At 40.5% G+C, this 23,804-nt stretch overlaps 1 protein-coding gene across 2 annotated transcripts in view; it reads left to right on the top strand.

The window, feature by feature from the left end:
* Window positions 1-18,482, top strand: part of LOC129840668 (phospholipid transfer protein-like) — a 43,278-nt gene extending 24,796 nt beyond the window's left edge. For both annotated transcript variants that reach the window (XM_055908715.1, XM_055908706.1), the window contains exons 6-18: window positions 7-70; window positions 398-461; window positions 606-697; window positions 1,061-1,237; window positions 1,650-1,709; window positions 1,955-2,119; window positions 4,300-4,367; window positions 4,499-4,541; window positions 11,356-11,419; window positions 11,565-11,641; window positions 12,010-15,879; window positions 16,039-16,139; window positions 16,372-18,482. In XM_055908715.1, the coding sequence (XP_055764690.1) occupies window positions 7-70; window positions 398-461; window positions 606-697; window positions 1,061-1,237; window positions 1,650-1,709; window positions 1,955-2,119; window positions 4,300-4,367; window positions 4,499-4,541; window positions 11,356-11,419; window positions 11,565-11,641; window positions 12,010-12,105 (970 nt within the window). In that variant the 3' untranslated portion in view covers window positions 12,106-15,879; window positions 16,039-16,139; window positions 16,372-18,482. The remainder of the gene's footprint in view (window positions 1-6; window positions 71-397; window positions 462-605; window positions 698-1,060; window positions 1,238-1,649; window positions 1,710-1,954; window positions 2,120-4,299; window positions 4,368-4,498; window positions 4,542-11,355; window positions 11,420-11,564; window positions 11,642-12,009; window positions 15,880-16,038; window positions 16,140-16,371) is intronic.
* The last annotated feature ends 5,322 nt before the right edge of the window (window positions 18,483-23,804 follow it).

Here is a 23,804-nt window from a genome sequence, read left to right as displayed (position 1 = left end):
TTGCAGGAGGGTGTATGACTTCCTGGCGACTTTTTTGACCACAGGAATGCGCTTCCTTCTGAACCAGCAGGTGCTGACAGATCAGTTCATTTCATTCTAGAACACTGGTTACACTTACAACATATCAACACTTATGATTAAATCTTCATTGGCTGAGCTGGCTAATCAGCTGTTTACTCGTCATTCATATTTACGATGACTGTGTTAAGCCCACATCGTTCTGCTCTGAATGAACAGGGCAAGTATGGGTAGACATAAAAGCTACTTTTTAACATACTGAATCATAATTTTTGGAAGAAAATCTATTTCACTCATATTGTAATTGATTATAGGCTATATTTCATTGAAATATGGGGCACTGGACAGTTCCTTTAACATTTGTCTGTTCTTTTCATAGATCTGCCCTGTCATGAACCACGCTGGTTTGGTTCTAATCAACTCTTTGTTGGAGACAATTCCAGGTAAGATAGTACAGTGGTTCTGGAAAATGCCTTGAGAGATTGGTTAAATAACAAAACTAACATTTAAAAAAAAATAAAAAATCTGACTATAAGTTTTGCACACAGAAAAGATAATTGTATTTGTTTTCATTTGGACCCATCCAGTGCGAACAGAAGTAGACAACTATGTGGGGATCGACTACTCCCTCCTCAGTGACCCTGTGGTGACTTCAAGGAGTCTTGACATGGATTTCAGGGTGAGTGAGAGAGTCTAGCTTGCTGTGCATTAGTCTCATACCGGGTGTATGTGATGTTTGTATGTTTGGGTAACACATTATCTGAAAGCTACATACATAAGCACTACATAACACATCCAGAACCATACATTATGCATTCACTACATACAACAGTGAGTTGATATTTTTGTTAAAGTCACAGTAATGTCACTCATACTGCAATTATCAACATGCAGTTGTTGACATAATCAAACTGCTTATAGATGATAATTGTTTTATGAAGCCTTTATGTAGTTACGCCTAAAATAAAGTGTTACTTATTTTTGTATCTCACTCTCATCTCTACAGTATTGTATCTTCCTCTCTCTTTACTGTGCCACACAGGGCATGTTCTTTGAGCTCAGGAACGAGAGCAACACCTTGGTGAACTATGCCATCAACCCAATTGTGAGAGAGTACGACCGCATGGTGTACCTGGCTCTGTCCGAGTACTTCTTTGACAGTGGGTTGTACTCCTATTATAAAGCTGGCATATTCCAACGGAATATCGCCAACGAGCACGTAAGTATGAGGCCCGAGTCCCCCATTATGTCTTGCAACCGTACTCTCTCCCCTGCATTTTAGCCTACACATGACACGACGCAAGTAATTCTTAGTTCCAAGGTGAATTATTCCATATTGTCTGTTATAGTCTTTAAGAAGTGGTGTCTGCATCAGAGGTGCTACCAAACATGTTGACACAGATTTTAATAAGCAGCTGAGTCATGCTTGGTTCTGCACCTCTTTACATAATAAGGTGATCTGCCCAATCATTAGGCTGAAAATATATACTAGTGAAAAAGGAGTCCGCATACTTAAATCAGATGCAATTTCTGAGTTGTTATTTTTTCACAGCATACCAATATTGTTCTAGTAGTAGTATGACATGAATATAGTAATTTCTAATACAAGCAATTTAATACTATGTTTTCAGATGCCAAAGGATCTGGAGATGCTCCTTAGGACAACATATTTTGGCACCATTATGATGATTGTGAGTATGTATGTCGGGATTGTGACCTGATGCCCCCACAAATAGGGTCAAAACATTGAATTCCACTCACCCACTCCTGTGTGTGTGTGTGTGTGTGTGTGTGTGTGTGTGTGTGTGTGTGTGTGTGTGTGTGTGTGTGTGTGTGTGTGTGTGTGTGTGTGTGTGTGTGTGTGTGTGTGTGTGTGTGTGTGTGTGTGTGTGTGTGTGTGTGTGTGTGTGTGTGTGTGCCTGCGTGTCTCTCTCAGAGCCCAGCCCTAATGGAGTACCCTATCTCCCTGCAACTGGAGTTGAACTCTGCCCCCAAGACAATGATCAAGACCTCCGGGGTCACCGTGGCCATCACTGCCATCGTCACGGTGATGGTGCTACCGCCCGGCAAGGCGCCTGTTCAGCTCAGCAGCATGACCATGGTGAGAAAGAAGACGCCTTGTCTTCTCATGTTCTACATTTAATAGCTACAGATATTTATAAAAAAATAATAAAAAAAGAACAACGATGAGAGTAGTTGATAGTTAGGCTAAGGATTGGCTCTGTAGGAACTGAAAAAGGAAGGATATACACTGCTCAAAAAAATAAAGGGAACACTTAAACAACACAATGTAACTCCAAGTCAATCACACTTCTGTGAAATCAAACTGTCCACTTAGGAAGCAACACTGATTGACAATAAATTTCACATACTGTTGTGCAAATGGAATAGACAAAAGGTGGAAATTATAGGCAATTAGCAAGACACCCCCCAAAACAGGAGTGATTCTGCAGGTGGTGACCACAGACCACTTCTCAGTTCCTATGCTTCCTGGCTGATGTTTTGGTCACTTTTGAATGCTGGCGGTGCTCTCACTCTAGTGGTAACATGAGACGGAGTCTACAACCCACACAAGTGGCTCAGGTAGTGCAGTTCATCCAGGATGGCACATCAATGCGAACTGTGGCAAAAAGGTTTGCTGTGTCTGTCAGCGTAGTGTCCAGAGCATGCAGGCGCTACCAGGAGACAGGCCAGTACATCAGGAGACGTGGATGAGGCCGTAGGAGGGCAACAACCCAGCAGCATGACCGGTACCTCCGCCTTTGTGCAAGGAGGTACACTGCCAGCGCCCTGCAAAATGACCTCCAGCAGGCCACAAATGTGCATGTGTCTGCTCAAACGGTCAGAAACAGACTCCATGAGGGTGGTATGAGGGCCTGACGTCCACAGGTGGGGGTTGTGCTTACAGCCCAACACCGTGCAGGACATTTGGCATTTGCCAGAGAACACCAAGATTGGCAAATTCACCACTGGCGCCCTGTGCTCTTCACAGATGAAAGCAGGTTCACACTGAGCACATGAGCACATGTGACAGACGTGACAGAGTCTGGAGACGCCGTGGAGAACGTTCTGCTGCCTGCAACATCCTCCAGCATGACCGCTTTGGCGATGGGTTAGTCATGGTGTGGGGTGGCATTTCTTTGTGGGGCCGCACAGCCCTCCATGTGCTCTCCAGAGGTAGCCTGACTGCCATTAGGTACCGAGATTAGATCCTCAGACCCCTTGTGAGACCATATGCTGACACATGCACATTTGTGGCCTGCTGGAGGTCATTTTGCAGGGCTCTGGCAGTGCACCTCCTTGCACAAAGGCGGAGGTACCGGTCCTGCTGCTGGGTTGTTGCCCTCCTACGGCCTCCTCCACGTCTCCTGATGTACTGGCCTGTCTCCTGGTAGCGCCTGCACGCTCTGGACACTACGCTGACAGACACAGCAAACCTTTTTGCCACAGTTCGCATTGATGGGCCATCCTGGATGAACTGCACTACCTGAGCCACTTGTGTGGGTTGTAGACTCCGTCTCATGCTACCACTAGAGTGAGAGCACCGCCAGCATTCAAAAGTGACCAAAACATCAGCCAGGAAGCATAGGAACTGAGAAGTGGTCTGTGGTCACCACCTGCCGAATCACTCCTGTTTTGGGGGGTGTCTTGCTAATTGCCTATAATTTCCACCTTTTGTCTATTCCATTTTCACAACAGCATGTGAAATTTATTGTCAATCAGTGTTGCTTCCTAAGTGGACAGTTTGATTTCACAGAAGTGTGATTGACTTGGAGTTACATTGTGTTTAAGTGTTCCCTTTATTTTTTTTTTAGCAGTGTATATTGTTCCAAATGCATTCTTCCTAATGCTTTCTTAGTGGCGATATATTGGTAAACAGTCTCATTGTGTGTACTTTTAAATTTCATTCGAGTGTTTGTTGTTATTATTTGATCTGTATGTTTCTGCTCCTTTATATTATGTGTTGACTGAGGTTGGGGCTGCCAGGGGTATGTTTGGTATGGGTGTTGTTGAAAAAGGTGGGACAATTGTATAGTTTTTTTATCGATTTTATTGCCTTTGACATGATCAAATTAAAAAAAATGTTCACAAAAAAAAAGCGTTCTTCCTTTCATTGAGGTAATCGCTGCTCTGTAAGTGAGAGGATGGGTGAAAATGTGGTTTCCACCCATTGCTCTCACTAGTTTAACCATGTCAGATCAGTGATTTCCTCAAGGTAAGCAGGAAGGAAAAGTCTAGAGACCAGCGCACTGATAAAGTTTATCTTTCTGGTCCTTGCAGGAGGCCAAATTCAATGCCAAGGTGTCCATGAAGGGCAAGAGACTGGCTGTTCACGCAGACTTGAGGAGGTAGGCATGCATGTACTCACACACGCACGCACTCATACATACACATACAAACACACCTCAACACATACACACACAATATCATTGTAGCATCACAGGCAAATTCATTAAGTGTATTCTGTTGTTATTGACAGGTTTAAAATCTACTCCAACCAGTCTGCTTTGGAATCACTGGCGGTAAGATTCTGCGCTCTCTCTCGCTTTCTAACGACCCTATATAATTTCACTTGCACTACATTCAACCTAATGCCTTAACCCAAATCAAGACTAATAATGAAGACCAATGAAACAACACCTGTTTCCACAAGAGAAAAGTAAAGAAGCAAAAGGACAAATATTTAATTTCAAAGGGGATTTATAAATTAATTAATTCAGAGAACATTGCTTGATCTCCGTCCAGAATCAAAGTGTGTATCTTTTGACCGGCATTTCCATGTCAGAATCATCCCGTTTTCATTTGGATAAACGTATGGATCCCTTTGGGGATCTCTTATGGCATATAGACCTACCCTCAAAGTGGTTCTGAGGAAAGCACATGTTCTCAGAGAACATTGAGGAATACAACTCTTTGTAGGAATAATAAAACTCAGAAATGAAACTTTGGACATCTGAGCGGCAGTCATAATCAGATGAAAAAAGGCCTTCCGGCATGCCAAGGTTTGTCTCTCTAGCTTGGCAGGTGACATAGTTGGACCATGATTTAGTATTGGTCTGAAGAAAGATGTTATTTTCTTCATTAGCACACTACATAGCAGTGGTCTGCTGCATGGTTGTCTTCTCCTCCGGAATCCATAGGATGGCTGTACATTAAACAGGAACTTTACTGACCTCAACAGTTATGTTATACTCCTTGCTTCTCTGGGTGGTCAACGCATCAGAAATGGATCCAGCAGAATAGAATAGAAGCCCTGACTGGTAGAATGAGGTTGTTCCACTGCGCTGGACTCATAAACCACAACAGTCTCTATATCAAAGGGAGTGTTTTACCAAGTGGTTTATAAAACTTCAAATTCAAGGTTAAATTTCAAACAGACATCATACTCATTGGGGTTGTCCAAATTGATTCGTTTCAGAATGTAGTCCTTTACACTCCTCGTAAATCGGAACTGTGTTTCATCCACCTTGATGCAATGAGGTATCTTACGGTAGAAATGGTTTGGAGGCACAGCATCGTGTGATGGGTCTGCATGGATTAGTGATTAATTTATAGTGCCTTCAGAAAGTATTCATACCCCTTGACTTATTCCACATTTTGTTTTCACAGCCTGATTTAAAAATGCATTAAATCGTTTTTTTCTCTCACCCATCTACACACTTTACATCACTGTATGTAACCATACTCAATTGTGTCATATGGTGGCTTGCAATGTTACATCTGATCTCTATTGGTATCCATTTAAGAGGGAGGATTGTTCAGCAATTTTACATCACCCACAATTTACATTCAGATTGCATGTCAGACAAGGCAGGAGAGCTGTTTTCAGACTACCTACAGCATGTAAACTGAAAAAGCCTTGTCAGCAGTGGTGTAAAGTACTTAACTAGTACTTTAATGTATTTTTACTTAAGTACTTTTTTTTGTATAAGTACTTTGCAATCACTACATTCCAGAAGAAAATAATGTACTTTTTACTCCATACGTTTTCCCTGACACCCGAAAGTACTTGTTACATGTTGAATGCTTACCAGGACAGGAAAATGGTCCTATTCACACACTTATCAAGAGAACATCCCTGGCCATCCCCAACCTGATCTGGCAGATTCAATAAACACAAATGCTTCATTTGTAAATGATGTCTGAGTGTTGGAGTGTGCCCCTGGCTATCCGTAAATTTAAAAAAAGAAGAAAATCGTGCCGTCTGGTTTGCTTAATGTAAGGAATTAGATTTTTTTATATTTTCTTTTGATACTTAAGTACATTGTATCAATTACATTTGCTTTTGATACTTAAGTATGTTTAAAACCAAATACTTTGACTTTCACTCAAGCAGTATTTTACTGGGTGACTTTTACTTTTACTTGAGTCATTTTCTATTATGGTATCTTTACTTTTACTTAAGTATGACATTTGGGTTCTTTTTCCACCACTGCTTGTCATTAACTGAATCAATAACGCCAACCACTTAGAGATTAGAGTTTTTGAAAATGTATGTTACATATCAATGTGTAGCATAAGATATTTTTATATCTGTGAAAACACAGATATTGAAACAAACAATTCTAAAAATCACCCTGCAACAGAGCATGCTGGGAAATATGACAATGACACTACCTCATGTTTCTGTTTCAATGGAAGTCAATGAACTTAGTAGCCCAGACTCAGCTGCTATCACATTGGTGTATATGGGAGAGGATTTATAAATTAAGTAAGTAGACAGGAACTGACCATTCTTTTCAATGGTAAACAGCCTGAGTCTTAATTTATCCCCCATCTTTGCTGTATCTGGTTACTCTTAATGGAGTTTAAAGTACTCAGTCCCAATCAACTTAATCAAATTAACTCCAGGGAGCATATCACTCTGTTGAGGGTTAAAATAACTCCAGTAGTCAATTGAACTCTACAGTTGTGGCCAAAAGTTTTGTGAATGACACAAATATTAATTTCCACAAAGTTTGCTGCTTCAGTGTCTTTAGATATTTTTTGTCAGATGTTACTATGGAATACTGAAGTGTAATTACAAGCATTTCATAAGTGTCAAAGGCTTATATTGACAATTATATAAAGTTGATGCAAAGAGTCAATATTTGCAGTGTTGACCCTTCTTTTTCAAGACCTCTGCAATCCGCCCTGGCATGCTGTTAATTCAACTCTGGGCCACATCCTGACTGATGGCAGCCCATTCTTGCATAATCAATGCTTGGAGTTTGTCAGAATTTGTGGGTTTTTGTTTGTCCACCCGCCTCTTGAGGATTGACCACAAGTTCTCAAAGGGATTAAGGTCTGGGGAGTTTCCTGGCCATGGACCCAAAATATCGATGTTTTGTTCAACGAGCCACTTACTTTTGCCTTATGGCAAGGTGCTCCATCATGCTGGAAAAGGCATTGTTCGTCACCAAACTGTTCCTGGATGGTTGGGAGAAGTTGCTCTCGGAGGATGTGATGGTACAATTCTTTATTCATGGCTGTGTTCTTAGGCAAATTGTGAGTGAGCCCACTCCCTTGGCTGAGAAGGAACCCCGCACATGAATGGTCTCAGGATGCTTTATTGTTGACATGACACAGGACTGATGGTAGCGCTCACCTTGTCTTCTCCGGACAAGCTTTTTTCCGGATGCCCCAGACAATCAGAAAGGCAATTCATCAGAGAAATGACTTTACCCCAGTCCTTAGCAGTCCAATCCCTGTACATTTTGCAGAATATCAGTCTGTCCCTGATGTTTTTCCTGGAGAGAAGTGGCTTCTTTGCTGCCCTTCTTGACACCAGGCCATCCTCCAAAAGTCTTCGCCTCACTGTGCGTGCAGATGTACTCACACCTGCCTGCTGCCATTCCTGAGCAAGCTCTGTACTGGTGGTGCCCCGATCCCGCAGCTGAATCAACTTTAGGAGACGGTTCTGGCGCTTGCTGGACTTTCTTGGGCGCCCTGAAGCCTTCTTCACAACAATTGAACCGCTCTCCTTGATGATCCGATAAATGATTGATTTAGGTGTAATCTTACTGGCAGCAATATCCTTGCCTGTGAAGGCCTTTTGTGCAAAGCAATGATGACGGCACGTGTTTCCTTGCAGGTAACCATGGTTGACAGAGGAAGAACAATGATTCCAAGCACCACCCTCCTTTTGAAGCTTCCAGTCTGTTATTCGAACTCAATCTGCATGACAGAGTGATCTCCAGCCTTGTCCTCATCAACACTCACACCTGTGTTAATGAGAGAATCACTGACATGATGTCAGCTGGTCCTTTTGTGGCAGGACTGAAATGCAGTGGAAATGTTTTTTGGCGATTCAGTTAATTTGCATGGCAATTCATTGCAATTCATCTGATCACTCTTCATAATATTCTGGAGATTATGCAAATTGCCATCATACCAAACTGAGGCAGCAGACTTTGTGAAAATTAATATTTGTCATTTTCAAAACTTTTGGCCACGACTGTACATTTGTTTACCCTGTGATATCAACTCTCATCTGATTTACTGTGTAACTATGTCTATGGGTGATGTGGTAAATGGAATTTGACCAAAACAATCCAAATGCCATGCGCACCCCCCCCCCCCCCCCCCCCCCCCGTGGGCAGCTCGTGGGAGGAAAATTCAGAATCTTTTCATCGCTGCCCATCAAAATGTGTCTACATTCAGGCTATTGTTTATGTGTATTTCACACAATATTGTGGTACAAATCTGGGTAGTTGTCAACCCCAAGACGTTGGTCCCGTGTGGCTCAGTTGGTAGAGCATGGTGCTTGCAATGTCAGAGTTGTGGGTTTGTTTTCCACGGGGACTAGTATGAAAAAATGTTTTAACTCACTAGTCTAAGTCGCTCTGGATAAGAGCGTCTGCTAAATGACTAAAATATAAATGTCACCAATCAACTGCATTACACTTAAAACGGCTTCAACTACCACCATCGATTTCTATATGGCTAGCTATGCTATCAGTGTAATTGAACTAGAGTTAGCATTTAGATTTTTTTTCTAATTCTGAAAAGGACACCTTCTAAATATTATGCAGCGAAAACAGACAAATATATCCAAAAAGATTTTAGTAACAACATTGTGGGCCTGTTAGAACACATAAATGATGAAGTATTTTACGAATATCCACTTGGTTAGATCAGATTATTTTAATGGCCAATGACACCGTCCTTGCACTTTACCTTACGGTCTATGTTCTATTGATCTCTGTAACATACAGTGACTTGTGAAAGTATTCACCCCCTTGGCATTTTTACTATTTTGTTGCCTTACAACCTGGAATTAAAATTGATTTTGGGGGGGGTTGTATCATTTGATTTACACATGCCTACCACTTTGAAGATGCAAAATAGTTTTTATTGTGAAACATACAAGAAATAAGACTAAAAAACAAAATTTGAGCGTATATAAGTATTCACCCACCCAAAGTCAACACTTTGTAGAGTCACCTTTTGCAGAAATTACAGCTGCAAGTCTCTTAGGGTATGTCTCTATATGCTTGGCACATCTAGCCACTGGGATTTTTGCCCCTTCTTCAAGGCAAAGCTGATCCAGCTCCCTCAAATTCGATGGGTTCCGCTGGTGTACAGCAATCTTTAAGTCATACCACAGATTTTCAATTGGATTGAGGTCTGGGCTTTGACTAGGCCATTCCAATACATTTAAATGTTTCCCCTTAAACCACTCAAGTGTTTCTTTAGCAGTATGCTTATGGTCATTGTCCTGCTGGAAGGTGAACCTCCATCCCAGTCTCAAATCTCTGGAAGACTGAAACAGGTTTCCCTCAAGAATTTCCCTGTATTTAGCGCCATCCATCATTCCTTCAAATCTGACCAGTTTCCCAGTCCCTGCCAAGGAAAAACATCCCCACAACATGATGCTGCCACCACCATGCTTCACTGTGGGGATAGGGTTTGCGGGGTGATGAGAGGTGTTGGGTTTGCGCCAGACATAGCATTTTCCTTGATGGCCAAAAAGCTCAATTGTAGTCTAATTTGACCAGAATACCTTCTTCCATATGTTTGGGGAATCTCCCACATGCCTTTTGGCGAACACCAAATGTGTTTGCTTACTTTTTTCTTTAAGCAATTGCTTTTTTTTCTGGCCACTCTTCTGTAAAGCCCAGCTCTGTGGAGTGTACGGCTTAAAGTGGTCCTATGGACAGATACTCCAATCTCCGCTGTGGAGTTTGCAGGTCCCTCAGGGTTATCTTTGGTCTCTTTGTTGCCTCTCTGATTTAATTCCCTCCTTGCCTGGTCTGTGAGTTTTGGTGGGCAACCCTCTCTTGGCAGGTTTGTTATGGTGCCATATTCTTTCTATTTTTTAATAATGGATTTAATGGTGCACCATGGGATGTTCAAAGTTTCAGATTTTTTTTTACAACCCAACCCTGATCTGTACTTCTCCAGAACTTTGTCCAAGACCTGTTTGGAGAGCTCCTTGGTCTTCATGGTGCCGCTTGCTTGGTGGTGCCCCTTGCTTAGTGGTGTTGCAGCCTCTGGGGCCTTTCAGAATAGGTGTATATATACTGACATCATGTGACAGATCGTGTGACACTTAGATTGCACACAGGTGGACTTTATTTAACTAATTGTGACTTCTGAAGGTAATTGGTTGCACCAGATCTTATTTAGGAGCTTCATAGCAAAGCCGGTGCCTAGTAAAATAAATAAATATGCATGCACCACTTTTCCGTTTATTTTTTTTAAACAAGTAATTTTTTAAATTTCACTTCACCAATTTTGACTATTGTGTGTATGTTCATTACATGAAATCCAAATGAAAATCCATTTAAATTACAGGTTGTAATGCATCAAAATAGGAAAAACACCAAGGGGGTGAATACTTTTGCAAGGCACTTTATGTATAGCTCTGGGTTCAACACCTTTCTGAAGTCCTGTAAACTTATGGTATTATATTAACAAAGACCTTTTTAATTTCACCTTTGAAAAACTTTTTAAAAATTCCCCTCACCTTTGTGATGAAGACATGAATTGACCAGGTGGATGACCTAATCTTAAAATACACATTTGACAACCAACCTGTGAGACGACCATCCACAATCTCCCCTACCATTAACCCTTACAGTAATATATTTCAGGTATGGGCTCACGAGTGGCGCAGTGGTCTAAGGCACTGCATCTCAGTGCTAGAGACATCACTACAGACCCTGGTTCGTTTCCAGGCTGTATCACAAACGCCCATGATTGAGAGTCCCATAGGGGGGCGCATAATTGGCCCAGCGTTGTCCGGGTTAGGGGTTGGCCGGGGTAGGCCGTCATTGTAAATAAGAATTTGTTCTTAACTGGCTTGCCTATTTAAATTAAATAAATAAAAATGTCTTTGTTCTGTCTCTATAGCTTATTCCCCTACAAATCCCCCTCAAGACTATGCTGCAGATCTCAATAGTACCCATCATCAATAGTGAGTATCCTTTTAAAGCAGATCAGTTTAACCCCACAATAAATACTCAATGTACATAAAAACATGTAACTCAGATAACAAAAATATATTTTTTCAAAATGGATGACTTTGTATTTTTAATCTTTCATCTGTAATTCAATTTCAGACTGGACCAAGAGAGGCGTCGCTATCCCTCTTGCAGATGGTATGGACTTCATAGAGGAAGTGGTGGAGTATCATAACGTGAGTCTCAAGGCTTCTGTTACTTCTACTATGCGAGGATAACACATTTGATATACTAATCAAATTATAGCTTGTTCACTATTATCTGAGTGGCAATTGTCCGATATTATTCATGACAATCATTATCACCTACAACATCATCTTGACATCTTGGCCAATCAGCAGGGCACAACATCAATGCATGCTCAGATAGAAATAGGCTATGTTATGTAGAACAAACACACCTCTATGCCATATTGAAAAATGAATCACTTCAGCTCTATTCTTATTTCTATGCAGTACGTTACATAACATTTGCCTTCTGAATGTGGCCCTGTTGATGAACCGCAGCTAAATCCGCTTCTCCCACCTTTCACTTGACCTTTCAGGGTTACCTCATCATTGGGGCAGACCTACATTTCAGCAAGGGCCTAAGGGAGGTGATCGAGAGGAAAATCCAGGCTGATGCCGAGAACGCCATCTAAAGAGAATTCTCCACCAGCAATAACCAAGGATAGATATCTTAACCAAGGATAAACACCCATCCAATCCCGTGTTTCTATGTCCTCAAGGGCACATGCCTTATCTACATGTAGCAGACTCTACTGTAACAATTTCACCAAACCATGCGGATTCCAAATCTTTTAAGAATCCAAGATAATAAGCTAGACTGCAACCTGTCCAATATATATGAGAGCGAAATGGATAATACGAATCATGCTTATGTAGAAAGATCACCATAATAATACCATTCCTTTAGTATTTTTTTCCTATGTATTGCTATTTTGAAAAGTGCTTTAAATATACTTTTATTCTGTTGCCTAATTTTTTAATAGTGTATAGAGATAAATAATCAAAATTCTCACCTCAGAAGGGCACATACTGTATGTGAGTGTACTACTCAAAACAATACCTAACCTCGTGTCATAAGAATTGCCCATGGTCATGTCAATGCCCATGCTAATGTCAGGAATTAATTGTGTGCTCTTCACCATCCTTTTAAAAATGACAATGCTTAACTGTATAATATATGCTAAACTTAAAACTAATTTAAAATGTGTTTCTACAAACAAAATTGCCTACTTTACTTTACCATTAGTCAAATGGAGAGCTAGCTGGTGAGAAATAAAATGTACTATTTGAGAAATTAAATGTTTAATGAATGTTAACTGGAAAAAAAACAAAAAAACGTACTTTTGTAAATATGGCTTCATACCTGCAAAGACTATTCAATGATTGAAAGGTTTTCCTTACATGTGTAACTAGGGCCTAACCGAACAACATTCAGTATGGCAAAGTGTTTAATAAATAAATCAAAAAATTTATAAAAAGACAAAAACTAAATTTTCTTGAAATCTCTGATAAATCCCTCACCTGAATTATTGGTAAAGAACAGTTTTATTAAAAAATCATGACAGAATCAATGTGAATACAGCTGAAGCATTGACACATTCCCTTTTTATCAAAGTGGTTCGAAGTATTCATTTCTGAATACTTTCTAAAACATTTTAAAAATGCTCTCGTTTGTGCATCTGTAAAAGTTTGTGATTGTTTTAGGTGACAAGCCAAATTTCTTCAGCCTCCTGAGGTTGAAGAGCCGCTGTTGCGTCTTCTTCACCACGCTGTCTGTGTGGGTGGACCATTTCAGTTTGTCCGTGATGTGTACGCCAACGAACGTCCACTACTGTCCCGTCGATGTGGATAGGGGGGTGCTCCCTCTGCTGTTTCCTGAAGTCCACGATCATCTCCTTTGTTTTGTTGACGTTGAGTGTGAGGTTATTTTCCTGACACCACACTCCGAGGGCCCTCACCTCCTCCCTGTAGGCCGTCTCGTCGTTGTTGGTAATCAAGCCTACCACTGTAGTGTCGTCTGAAAACTTGATGATTGAGTTGAAGGCGTGCATGGCCACGCAGTCATGGGTGAACAGGGAGTACAGGAGAGGGCTGAACACGCTCCCTTGTGGGGCCCCAGATTTGAGGATCAGCGAGGTGGAAATGTTGTTTCCTACCCTCACCACCTGGGGGCGGCCCGTCAGAAAGTCCATTATTTCGCCATTTCTTGGAAGTACACACCATGCGTAACGGCAGTAATGATGATAGTTGCTCTGTGAAACTCCATGTTTTGGTGATGTTTGCAAAACAAAAAAAGGCATTTTTTGGAGCCTAAATTAGCCATAACTCTGTGAGTGAGTAAGATTGAGCTTCACAATGATGAACACTTAAACAGGATATTTTAACATTTTGAAATGTTGTAAATTTTATATACAACTAATGGCACAACGTTGCCTAACACGGAGGACATTTATGAGTGAGACATAAAATTTAAAAAAGCACCTTTATTTTACTAGGCAAGTCAGTTAAAAACAAATGATCATTTACAATGACGGCCTACCCCGGCCTAACCCTAACCCGCTGGGCCAATTGTGCGCCAACCTATGGGACTCCCCATACAGCCTGGAATCGAACCAGGGTCTGTAGTGACACCTCTAGCACTGAGATGCAGTGCCTTAGACCACTGTGCCACTCTGGAGCCCCTAAAAGGAGTGGATATGCCAGGGATTGAACCCAGACTAACAACATAAAACATGGAAAAATAGATACAACTGAGTGTTTATATGTTTTCCCACCGAATAAATTATGAAGCTTATTGAATGCCATTGTAGGAAAGGGTTGTTTTCTTTAAATTGAGAATTACAACAAACTGACGTTAACAGGGTGAAAAGTGTTATCAGGGACACACCGAAAATCTTAAATATAATACAATAATCATGAAAAAAGCGTTATTGACAAGAGAAAATATAAATAGGACTAGAAAGTAATGAAGATTTAAAATGTTATTATAATGGCTTATATTTCTCGTGGAAGTTGATGAATAACATCAGGGGCCATGGAAAAAAAGCCTACATCCACTGAAAATGTGTTCAAAACGCATAAAATATCATTTTAAGATGCATATTTTTGTGTTTTTAAGGTAAATGACTCCTGACCTTATATTTAAAGCCTTTTGGAATCCACATTTTACACTGAGTAAGAAGTGATATTTCCTGGGGATAGAAAAGGCACAGCATTGTAGGAATGACCCCAGGTAACATTAGCAACTCAGCAGTAGTGAGGGGGTTTGTTGTCAGCCACATTGAAGTATCCTGAGTACTGTTTGAAGTTAGGCTGCTTTTGAAGCCCAGGGAGGAACTTCATTGTATCTGCTTCAGGTGCCCCAATAGTCCCCGACGCTCCCAACAGCAGGGACAACACCAAATGAAACATTTTGGGGTAAAATTGCATGCAATGTTAATAATTTGTTAGTTGGAGCTCGTGATGGGTTGTCACTAGTTACGACAGCCACAAACAAAAACTAGGCTATATCAATGAAAACAAAAATGTGTTTGTTGGTCTTAATTTAGGGTTATGACTAACATTAGCGGTGTGGTTAACGATAGGTTTAAAATACGATTTTAAGTAGAGAAAGTGTACAAATAGGCGGAGTTTAGATATAATTATGGCTTTGTGGCTGTGGTAACTAGTAACGTCTTCGCGATGAGCTGGTCCCAGGACAGCACAATACTAGCGCGTATCAAATTGCGCAGACTGTTAGGTTCCGCACCTCAAATTGGGATGGTTGTTGCTTTGTTGTGTTCTGCTGCAACGAAAATGCAGTTTTCCCCGTGATCCCGAAAGAAGATCAAAACTTCTACTTTGAAGGCGCAACTGGAATGCACACGACCGATCGCGGTGACTTGAAAATATATTGTAACGTTAACTAGAAATGTCGCTAAGGTTAGCATAATTTGTTTTGTGAATGATGTTAGCTAGCCATCTCTCGAAAACACTTATCTCCATAGGTTGGCTGGACACATTACATTTTTTTTATTTTCACCCTGCCAGCGCCTATTAGTTCTATTGTCTTTCACTGTCTTAACAGCCATTCTGTTTCACCTTTATCCATCTAATTTTCTCCTACTTGTTTCCCCTCCATCTCTCTCTGGTAGACTGTCGTTGCTTGAAATTGAGCTGTTGCACATGACCATGCTTTTTATGTAAATTCCCATCCAACCCGGAATGAGGAGAACAGCACAGAATGGTGCCCTTCAGATCGTCCCATTGTGTGTAAATTGTCATAGTGGGGTTTGTATGTATGTGTTTGACATGAAGTAAGACTTTTCTCTTTGATGTCCTAGGTTCTTGACTCCAGTGGAGCTGGACAGTCTCAGAGTATTTGAGGGTCAAGAGGGAATACATCGTAAGAGCCTACTCACATGCAGGTAAGACTCTCAACGTTGCCATCAAATGGGGCTTGAAAGAGGTGCAAAATGGCAAAGCTGGGTTTTGCTCCTCCATTTACAGTAGTCTGTTCTTGAACTTTAATTGAACTCATAACAGCATTAACAGCAGCACAATGACTGTTTTTTCTTCCTCTGCAGCAGTGCACCCCACTGCGACGGCTGCCAACCTTGGCGCAATACTTGACCTTGTCATCACATAGTTCCATGGTCACATAGTTCCATGCGGGCAATAGACCAGGGTATTGTACACTATTCTCCCTATTATAATTATATGTACACTAATCTTCCAACATTACCATGGGTTGAAGAACTGAATGTGGCAATTTTCAGAATTCATCAAATCACTTTTCTTTTTCTTTCATCCATAAAGGCTCTCCAACACATTTTCACGTGATGCCTACAGATCATGAAAAGGTGTGTTACGTTCCCCAATTTCTGTTTTGTGGTTTTGTTTGTATGTGTATGTTTCAGGAAATGGCTTCCTGGATTCCCCCCAAGCAGCTGATTGGTCGGTCCCATTGCTAATTGGAGCTGACCCCGCCCTCTCGTCAGAGGATACATCTGTATCCCATTACAGACTCCTTCTCCAGCTAGAAAAGCCAGTGTTCCTTTGCTGAGAGAGAGCTGATGGTTATGTTCTGTGTTTGTTGCTCAGACAGAGAGCTTATTAGTATGTCCTGTGTTGGTTGTTGCTGAGAGGGAGCTGATGGTTATGTCCTGTGTTGGTTGTTGCTCAGAGACAGGTTTTTGTTAAGTATTTTGTAGCCGCTGCTTCTAAGGTATGTGTGTCCCCATAGGACGCAGTGTTTTTGATTATTGAAATTGTTTACTTACGTTTGTATTATTTTTCATTTGTTCCCCGGGGGGAAGGGGAAGGCATCTAGGGAGTGCTTAGGCAAGAGGCCTGCGGACATACATAACCTGTAGTATTTACTGTTTATGCACACTAGGTAAGACCTGGGCGGACCACCCCCTGCATTCTGGTTAGCGCACCAGGTGGTGCTAAAATATTAGGGAAGTAGTGGGTAGGCAGTGAAGTTAGGAGAGTAAAAAAAAAAAATTTTTTTTACTGTCTTTGCTTTGGTTCCGTCCAGCCCCTTTTCCCCAAATTGACAGTGTGAAGGAATAAATTCTCAGTAAATTCTCTGTCTTTGTCATCCTTCCCCCCACCTACAATCCCATTCATCTTTCACTCCACGGGGAGTTGAGTTGTAGCAGGGTGTTGTGTTCCCTCTTCCAAGAGGCGTACGTAACAATGTGTTTTTAAATCAATGCATGGTTCTGAAATGGAAATAAATAGCTTATGCATATGATTTAATTACTATCTTTAATTGATCTCCATTCTGAACACATTCTAAATAGGCTACATTCTAGTTGTACCTTATGATTACTGGAGACATGTAAAACCAGTCACCAGTCAGTGGATATGCTTCAGATAACTGAAGCATATCAACTTTTCCACCGGGAAATGTATGAAATGTTGGCCTTAACTTGCAGGGATGAAATTTGGAGACCCAAGCTATAGACTTCTTTAGCCATGCGCAAATTATAGTAGTAATGAGCGAGCTAGGACGGACTTAGTCAACATAAATATTTGATTAGCACTTTTGAAATTTACAGCGACAGAATTCAGAACATGAGCCGTTCTTACAGTATACTCCATGTACACCAAGTCAGAACCGAAGGATAAATAAAATGGGGCATATAAGTAGACAATGAAATCTCTTACAATATTCGATGATAACATTCCTCTTAAACAGGTTATAACCTACACGTGCACAACCTAGTCAGAACAGTAGATAAAACTAAGAGGGGTAAATAGACCAAATTATTAGGGTGAGGCACATGGGCTACTAAAATCTTACTACACAACATACACTTAGTATTACTTGCTTGGCTACAGTATAGATATCTCCCTGGCATATTACATAATCTATGCAGCAGCATACAATACATTTTTGGACTCACCTTGTTGTGCTGTGCTCGCTTGAACAGGAAAGTAGTGCGGTGGTCCTTCGTGGCCAAATTCTGTCCTCGAAGTCTAGTTTCTCTGGATTTATGGTGCTTTCAAAACAACTGGGAACTCGGGAAAAAACAAGGTTGAATCATGATGACGTCATTGATCCTCAGGTCATAGCTCTAGAAAGAGGCCGGATTTACAATTCCGAGTTGGATGACCGTTCAAAACGTATTTTCCCTTTCGGAGCATATTTATTCCTAACTTCCCACTTGTCTTGAAGTCACTGAAGTCAAGTTGTATTGAGCATGGCACAAATCATGCTTCATTGACCGCATGGCCAATGTTTAATGTTTATAATTTTAAATTTGGAATAGAGCCCCTTAATCCCAGATTTGGGACCACACAGCCACTCCACTGAGTAGCAGGCTAGTGATTGCTTTGAAATGCTTGCAGTTAGCCACTGTCACTGATTCTTTCCAAACCACTCATTGTTGAATTTGCAATTTCCAACTTGTTGTGTAATGTTTATGTCCAATGGCCGATGAGCACCGATACGTTTTATCTATAATTTCTCTTCATCATTTCTCTTCATATGTCAAGGATTAAAAAGGATTTGCCAGTAGATTGTCGACTTGATTAATGATGTGTGCTAGCTGAGATTTTTTTAATATATATGTTTTACCCCTTTTTCTTCCCAATTGGTAGTTATAGTCTTGTCTCATCGCTGCAACTCCCGTACAGACTCGGGAGAGGCGAAGGTCGAGAGCCGTGCATCCTCCGAAACAACCCAACCAAGCAGCACTGCTTCTTGACACAATTCCCACTTAACCAAGAAGCCAGCCGCACCAATGTGTCGGAGGAAATACCATACACCTGATGACCGTGTCAGCGTGCACTGTGTCCGGACCGCCACAGGAGTCACTAGTGCGTGATGGGACAAGGACACCCCTGCTGGCCAAACCCTCCCCTAACCCGGACAATGCTGGGCCAATTGTGTGCCACCCCATGGGTCTCCCGGTTGCGGCCGGCTGCGACAGAGCCTGGACTCAAACCCAGAATCTCTAGTGGCACAGCTAGCACTGCGGTGCAGTGCCTTAGAACACTGCGCCACTTGGGAGGCCACTAGCTAAGATTTTGAAAGTAGGATGTTGATATGTTCAGTCCAATCAAAGCTACTGTACATATAATGTGATTTGACGTAATTTTATCTGTGGCCAATGACCTTGAGCCTTCTTGGATGGGAACTTCTAATGTAACTCTATGGCAGCACCCAAGGGGCTAGAATTTTCTAGCTCTACCCTTAGACTTAGCGGTGACGTAGTGTCCCAATGAGTGACAGAACACTGAGCCAATCACGGCGCAACGCTCCGTATTTTCTGCCGGCTTGCCCCACCACCACAGAAAGCACTGAGCTACACCTGCATTTTGGAGCTGCCTTAATCAAGAAAACAAAAAAGAGACCATGTTAGTATGCAGCTTTATTAACTCAATGATATCTATATTTTTTTTTTTTACATTGTTTGCAAACTGATATGTGACACGTATTAATGCCAAAATAACATGCAAAACAGGAAAGCCCTGTTTTTTTGCAAAAAAATGTGGGGCTCAAAACAGGTGGGGCTCTGCTCTGAATGACGGGTCGCCACTGGTTGGGATATGAATCATTATGGAACACAGGTCATACGTAGAAGTTTAAACCTAGAGCGAGGCGCGTGGTTCACGACTGGACCGTTGTCATCACAGTTCCATGATTAGTGAGGATTATTAGGGTAGATTTATAGCACTACTGTTCAACCCCTATTGTACAGTTTCCTCACCTTGCAATATCTCATGGATTAAACTATTTAATATGGCAACTTCAGGATGAATCAAACCACTGTATTTTTTATTCACCAAAATATTTTGTGCTTAAAAGCTCTCCAAACCTGTTTATTTTATTATAAATACTTATTTAACCCTAAATCATATACACGATTAGAGTATTTTTTTTATAAATCAACCATCTACTGTGATTCTTTCCAAAAACAAAATGGAGAAAAGAAAAACAACCAAATAGTTTTACTGCACGCCAAAACTGCCCTTGCACATACTTAAAGTGAAAGGAAGAAAATTAAATGAAAAGTTAGTTTATAATTGCAGTGAAAAACTGCAGTTTTTCTCTGTCACCCAGATCTTACTTCAACTGGCTGCAGTACACACTCCTACCACCAGAGGAAGCTATGAATCGGTGTGTAAACTGGGCAAGTTAGTTTTTATTAAACACTGATTATGTCCTCTAACCTTCAATCACAACAAGTGTTAGCTCTAGATAAAGTGCTTTTCTGTCTCAGCCACCACAGAGGAGATGAACACAAAATAACTTTATGGTCCATAAGACCTGGCTCTAAACATTCTAATGAGCACACCGCCAACTTGTCAGTTGTTAATGTGTTCCAATGAAAAACAACAATGTTATACAACCAAATGAAAAATGATTCCCCAAGTAAAAAAACAATATTGCACATAATCTTACAAAACGCTAAGACTTTGTCCACAGTGATAAAACAGTGTACAACAAAGGACAACAAACATCGCCGTAGGCTATAGTGTTTTTGACTGCAGTGTTATATACAAAGCAAAAGGAACATCTCTCAGGCCCATCTATTCAACGCATAAACTCATATTACGTTACGCAACATTAATTTAGCAAGATTGACAACAATATTGTGAACTTATACTTTTTTTTTGCAAAATACTTGTTTTTAATGTCTAACTATGTAACCACGAGGCAATCATTCTCAAGTTCTCTTTTCTGTGACCAAAGCAACGTCTTGTAGTTTAATCACAGACCCCCAAAGGGAGCCCTTGTGTAGATGGAGGACATTCCCCTTCCAAACCACTTGCCTTGTACATATAAGTCATCACACCATATACCACTGAAACAAATATTTCCACATAAGACCATGCAAACAGTAATTATAAAACACATTGGAAATTCAAACAAACTCATTTCCCATAAATCTTTTTTTCACCAACATTTGAGATCTTTTCTTTATAAATAGATTAAAGGCTCAGTCAATGCAGGCAATGTTGTAGTAAAATTCCAAAATAGCCAAGTATTTTGAAAGTTGATATGAGTGTCTATTAATCAAATTGTGTAATAATAGGAGAGAGTCATATGGTTGTAGTCATATATTGGCCATATGTAAAAACTAGCAGTGGCTAGACCAGTCGCTAGAGTTTGCTCTAGTAAGAGATCTGATGTAACTGGCAGAGAACTACCAGTGAATTGCAGTTAACATTTCACACATATCAATCAAAATGTAAAACAAAGAACTTTACTATCTTTAAGTTCTAACAACACTTTATTGCACGATTGTTGTCAATTCAACTTGATAAAACGTTCAAAGTTGCAGTCTGGGCTAAGAGTTTCTCTAGGCTAAATGTGGATTGCAGAGGATGGAATAATCAACAGTGCCATTTGTGAAAATAATAAAAAAGCACTGGGGGGGACTGCCCCTGGACTCCCAAACAAATTGCACCCTAATGGTATAAGTATTGCCTCAAGATACTGTATAATATGTTCAGGAAAGTTCTCTTCCAAAGCTGAAAAAGACTCCTGTCCAGAAAGACTCTCAGGTCAATAGTTAATAGGTAAAGCCGGGTCAAGTCTTGGAGGAGACAAACCACCAGCATTGATATGTATTTCTATATATGCCTACCCTTTTTCTGATATCTTTTGTATGTTCCTTTAGATGTGTTAATTTACAAATAACTCTAATAATACTAGCAGAATTCACAACATATGAGTCTGACTTTCAAACAACACTTTAAACATAAATACTGGGTTCAACAGCTCTATAAACTAGTGTAATTTGTTGTTTTGAACCCTCTATTATATATATATATATTCATAGTTCTACTACAAGTGCAAGTGACTTTAAAAACACAAAATAAATACATGATGATAGTTGTCCTTGGTCATTGTGATATATTAATAAATTCCTTAGACATATGAAATCTACATACAAAATAGATGAGTAAAAAAATAAATAACATGAATATGTGAGACCAAATTTCAGCTATTGCACATTCCTTTCAAAATTCACTTTAAACGTCTTTGTTGTAATTAGCTAATAATCCATTCATTGTCAGGGCCATACATATTGGCTCAAATCTGTGCCAATTTTGTGGATATGAAATCACATATTTGGATTATACTGCATAGGGTTCAGTGTTACGGATGGGGTGAGTTTCATAGCTGTGTAACCCTTTTCCATTCCATCACTTTATATCTATTACTATATAATTGCACACTAACCCTTCAACCTAATGCACAATTTGTACTCTGTAATTTAAATCAATATTAGACTTTCATAGATCTATTTCATTTAAAAAATATTTTTTTTTATATGGCACATGTAAACATATCTAAATTTGGCAAAACAACATAATATATTTTTTTGCGATAATTCAAATGATATCTCTATTATATAAATATGCATAACTTTTGTCTATAAACATAAGAAACAACATTTTGTTTTCTAGGTGGAAAAATGTTCATTTAATGAACTGGTAAATTCATTAAATCACCTGTTGCACAGTGGGGGACAGTGCAGGTGCAGTACTCGTCAGGGAAACAGTGACAGTTACCATAGTGATAGGAGCCTAAGCCATCCAAAAGCAGTTTTAAGCCGACCCTTTGAGAGAAGGAACATTTTCTCGACTAGAAGCTTTTTAGTAAGTCACAAACATACTACACTCATAATTAACAACGTGTCAGATCTTTTACACTATTTACAGTGATCCACACAGGGGTCAAGGGGTGTGGGTGTCTGACAATGATGAACTCACTGCTCATAATCTATTCCTGTCTCTTCCTCGTTTTTCTTTCTCATTCTCTGCTCATAATCTTTCCCTGGCTCTTTTTAGTTTCTCGTTCTTAGTGGAAAGGTCGTCTGACATAAGAGCAGGGGCTCTTTTTCAATTGTCTTTCCTCGATTCTTTGTCTCTCCTCTGTCCAAGGAGGCGAGCAAAGGGGATAGTAGGAATCAAGGAAAGAACATTGAGATAGATCCCCTGCTTTTCTGTCAGACGACTTTTCCGCTAAGAACGCTCCTCACAGTTTAATAACAACGTATCAATATCTTAAATCAAGCTAGCCTTGTTGTTTTTGGCACTAACAGTGGCTGGATCTAGACGGGACACATAGACACTTAGAAAGGGGGAAAAGGGAGAAGTATAAATATGATGACAGTGCGAGAGCAAAAACAAAGTACAGCGACCTGAGGACGACATGTTGTACTCAAGATGAGGTCAAAGTTCATAGAGCACGATCTATGTCATCCCGGAGGCTTGTTCGTTTCTCTCCCATCTTCCTCCAAACTTTGTTCCTTCGTTCACAACTTACCCTGATTAAAAGAATGACCAAGTTCTCTTCAAACCACCAACCATGACCATGGGTAGCAGTCTTTCTCGACGGTGGTTATCTCCGCACTTAATGAACAGGGTTTCCCACAGGAGTCTTTTGGTATTCTCTCTTCGCTGTGGTTTCGCAGGGTCATATACACGACTAGCTACACAACGTCAACATCCTCAGTTCTCCACTGACCACTGTTCAGTCTTGCGGTATGCTACTCCATGTTGATAGGTAGGTGACTCCAAATTGATGGCACTCTAAAACATCCCCTCATAAAAACAAACCACAATCGGATGAATGAGACACTTAAGCTGCGTCTACACAGGTATCCTAATTCTGATATTTTTTCCAATAATTCGTCTTCTGACCAATCACATCAGATCTTTTTCAGAGCTTATCTGATTTGGTCAAAAGACCAATTACTGAAGAAAACATCATAATTGGGCTACCTGTGCAAACGCAGCCTTCAACACACGCAGACACACACATCACACTGAACAACCCAGCTCACCTAACCCTCTGTATCCTTGACTCCATAACCAAGTG

This window comes from Salvelinus fontinalis, chromosome 3, assembly GCF_029448725.1.
Source record: "Salvelinus fontinalis isolate EN_2023a chromosome 3, ASM2944872v1, whole genome shotgun sequence".
In the NCBI taxonomy this organism is placed as follows: domain Eukaryota; kingdom Metazoa; phylum Chordata; class Actinopteri; order Salmoniformes; family Salmonidae; genus Salvelinus; species Salvelinus fontinalis.
The sequence above is the reverse complement of the archived record's forward strand: the minus strand, read 5'-3'. Positions and strand labels throughout refer to the sequence as shown.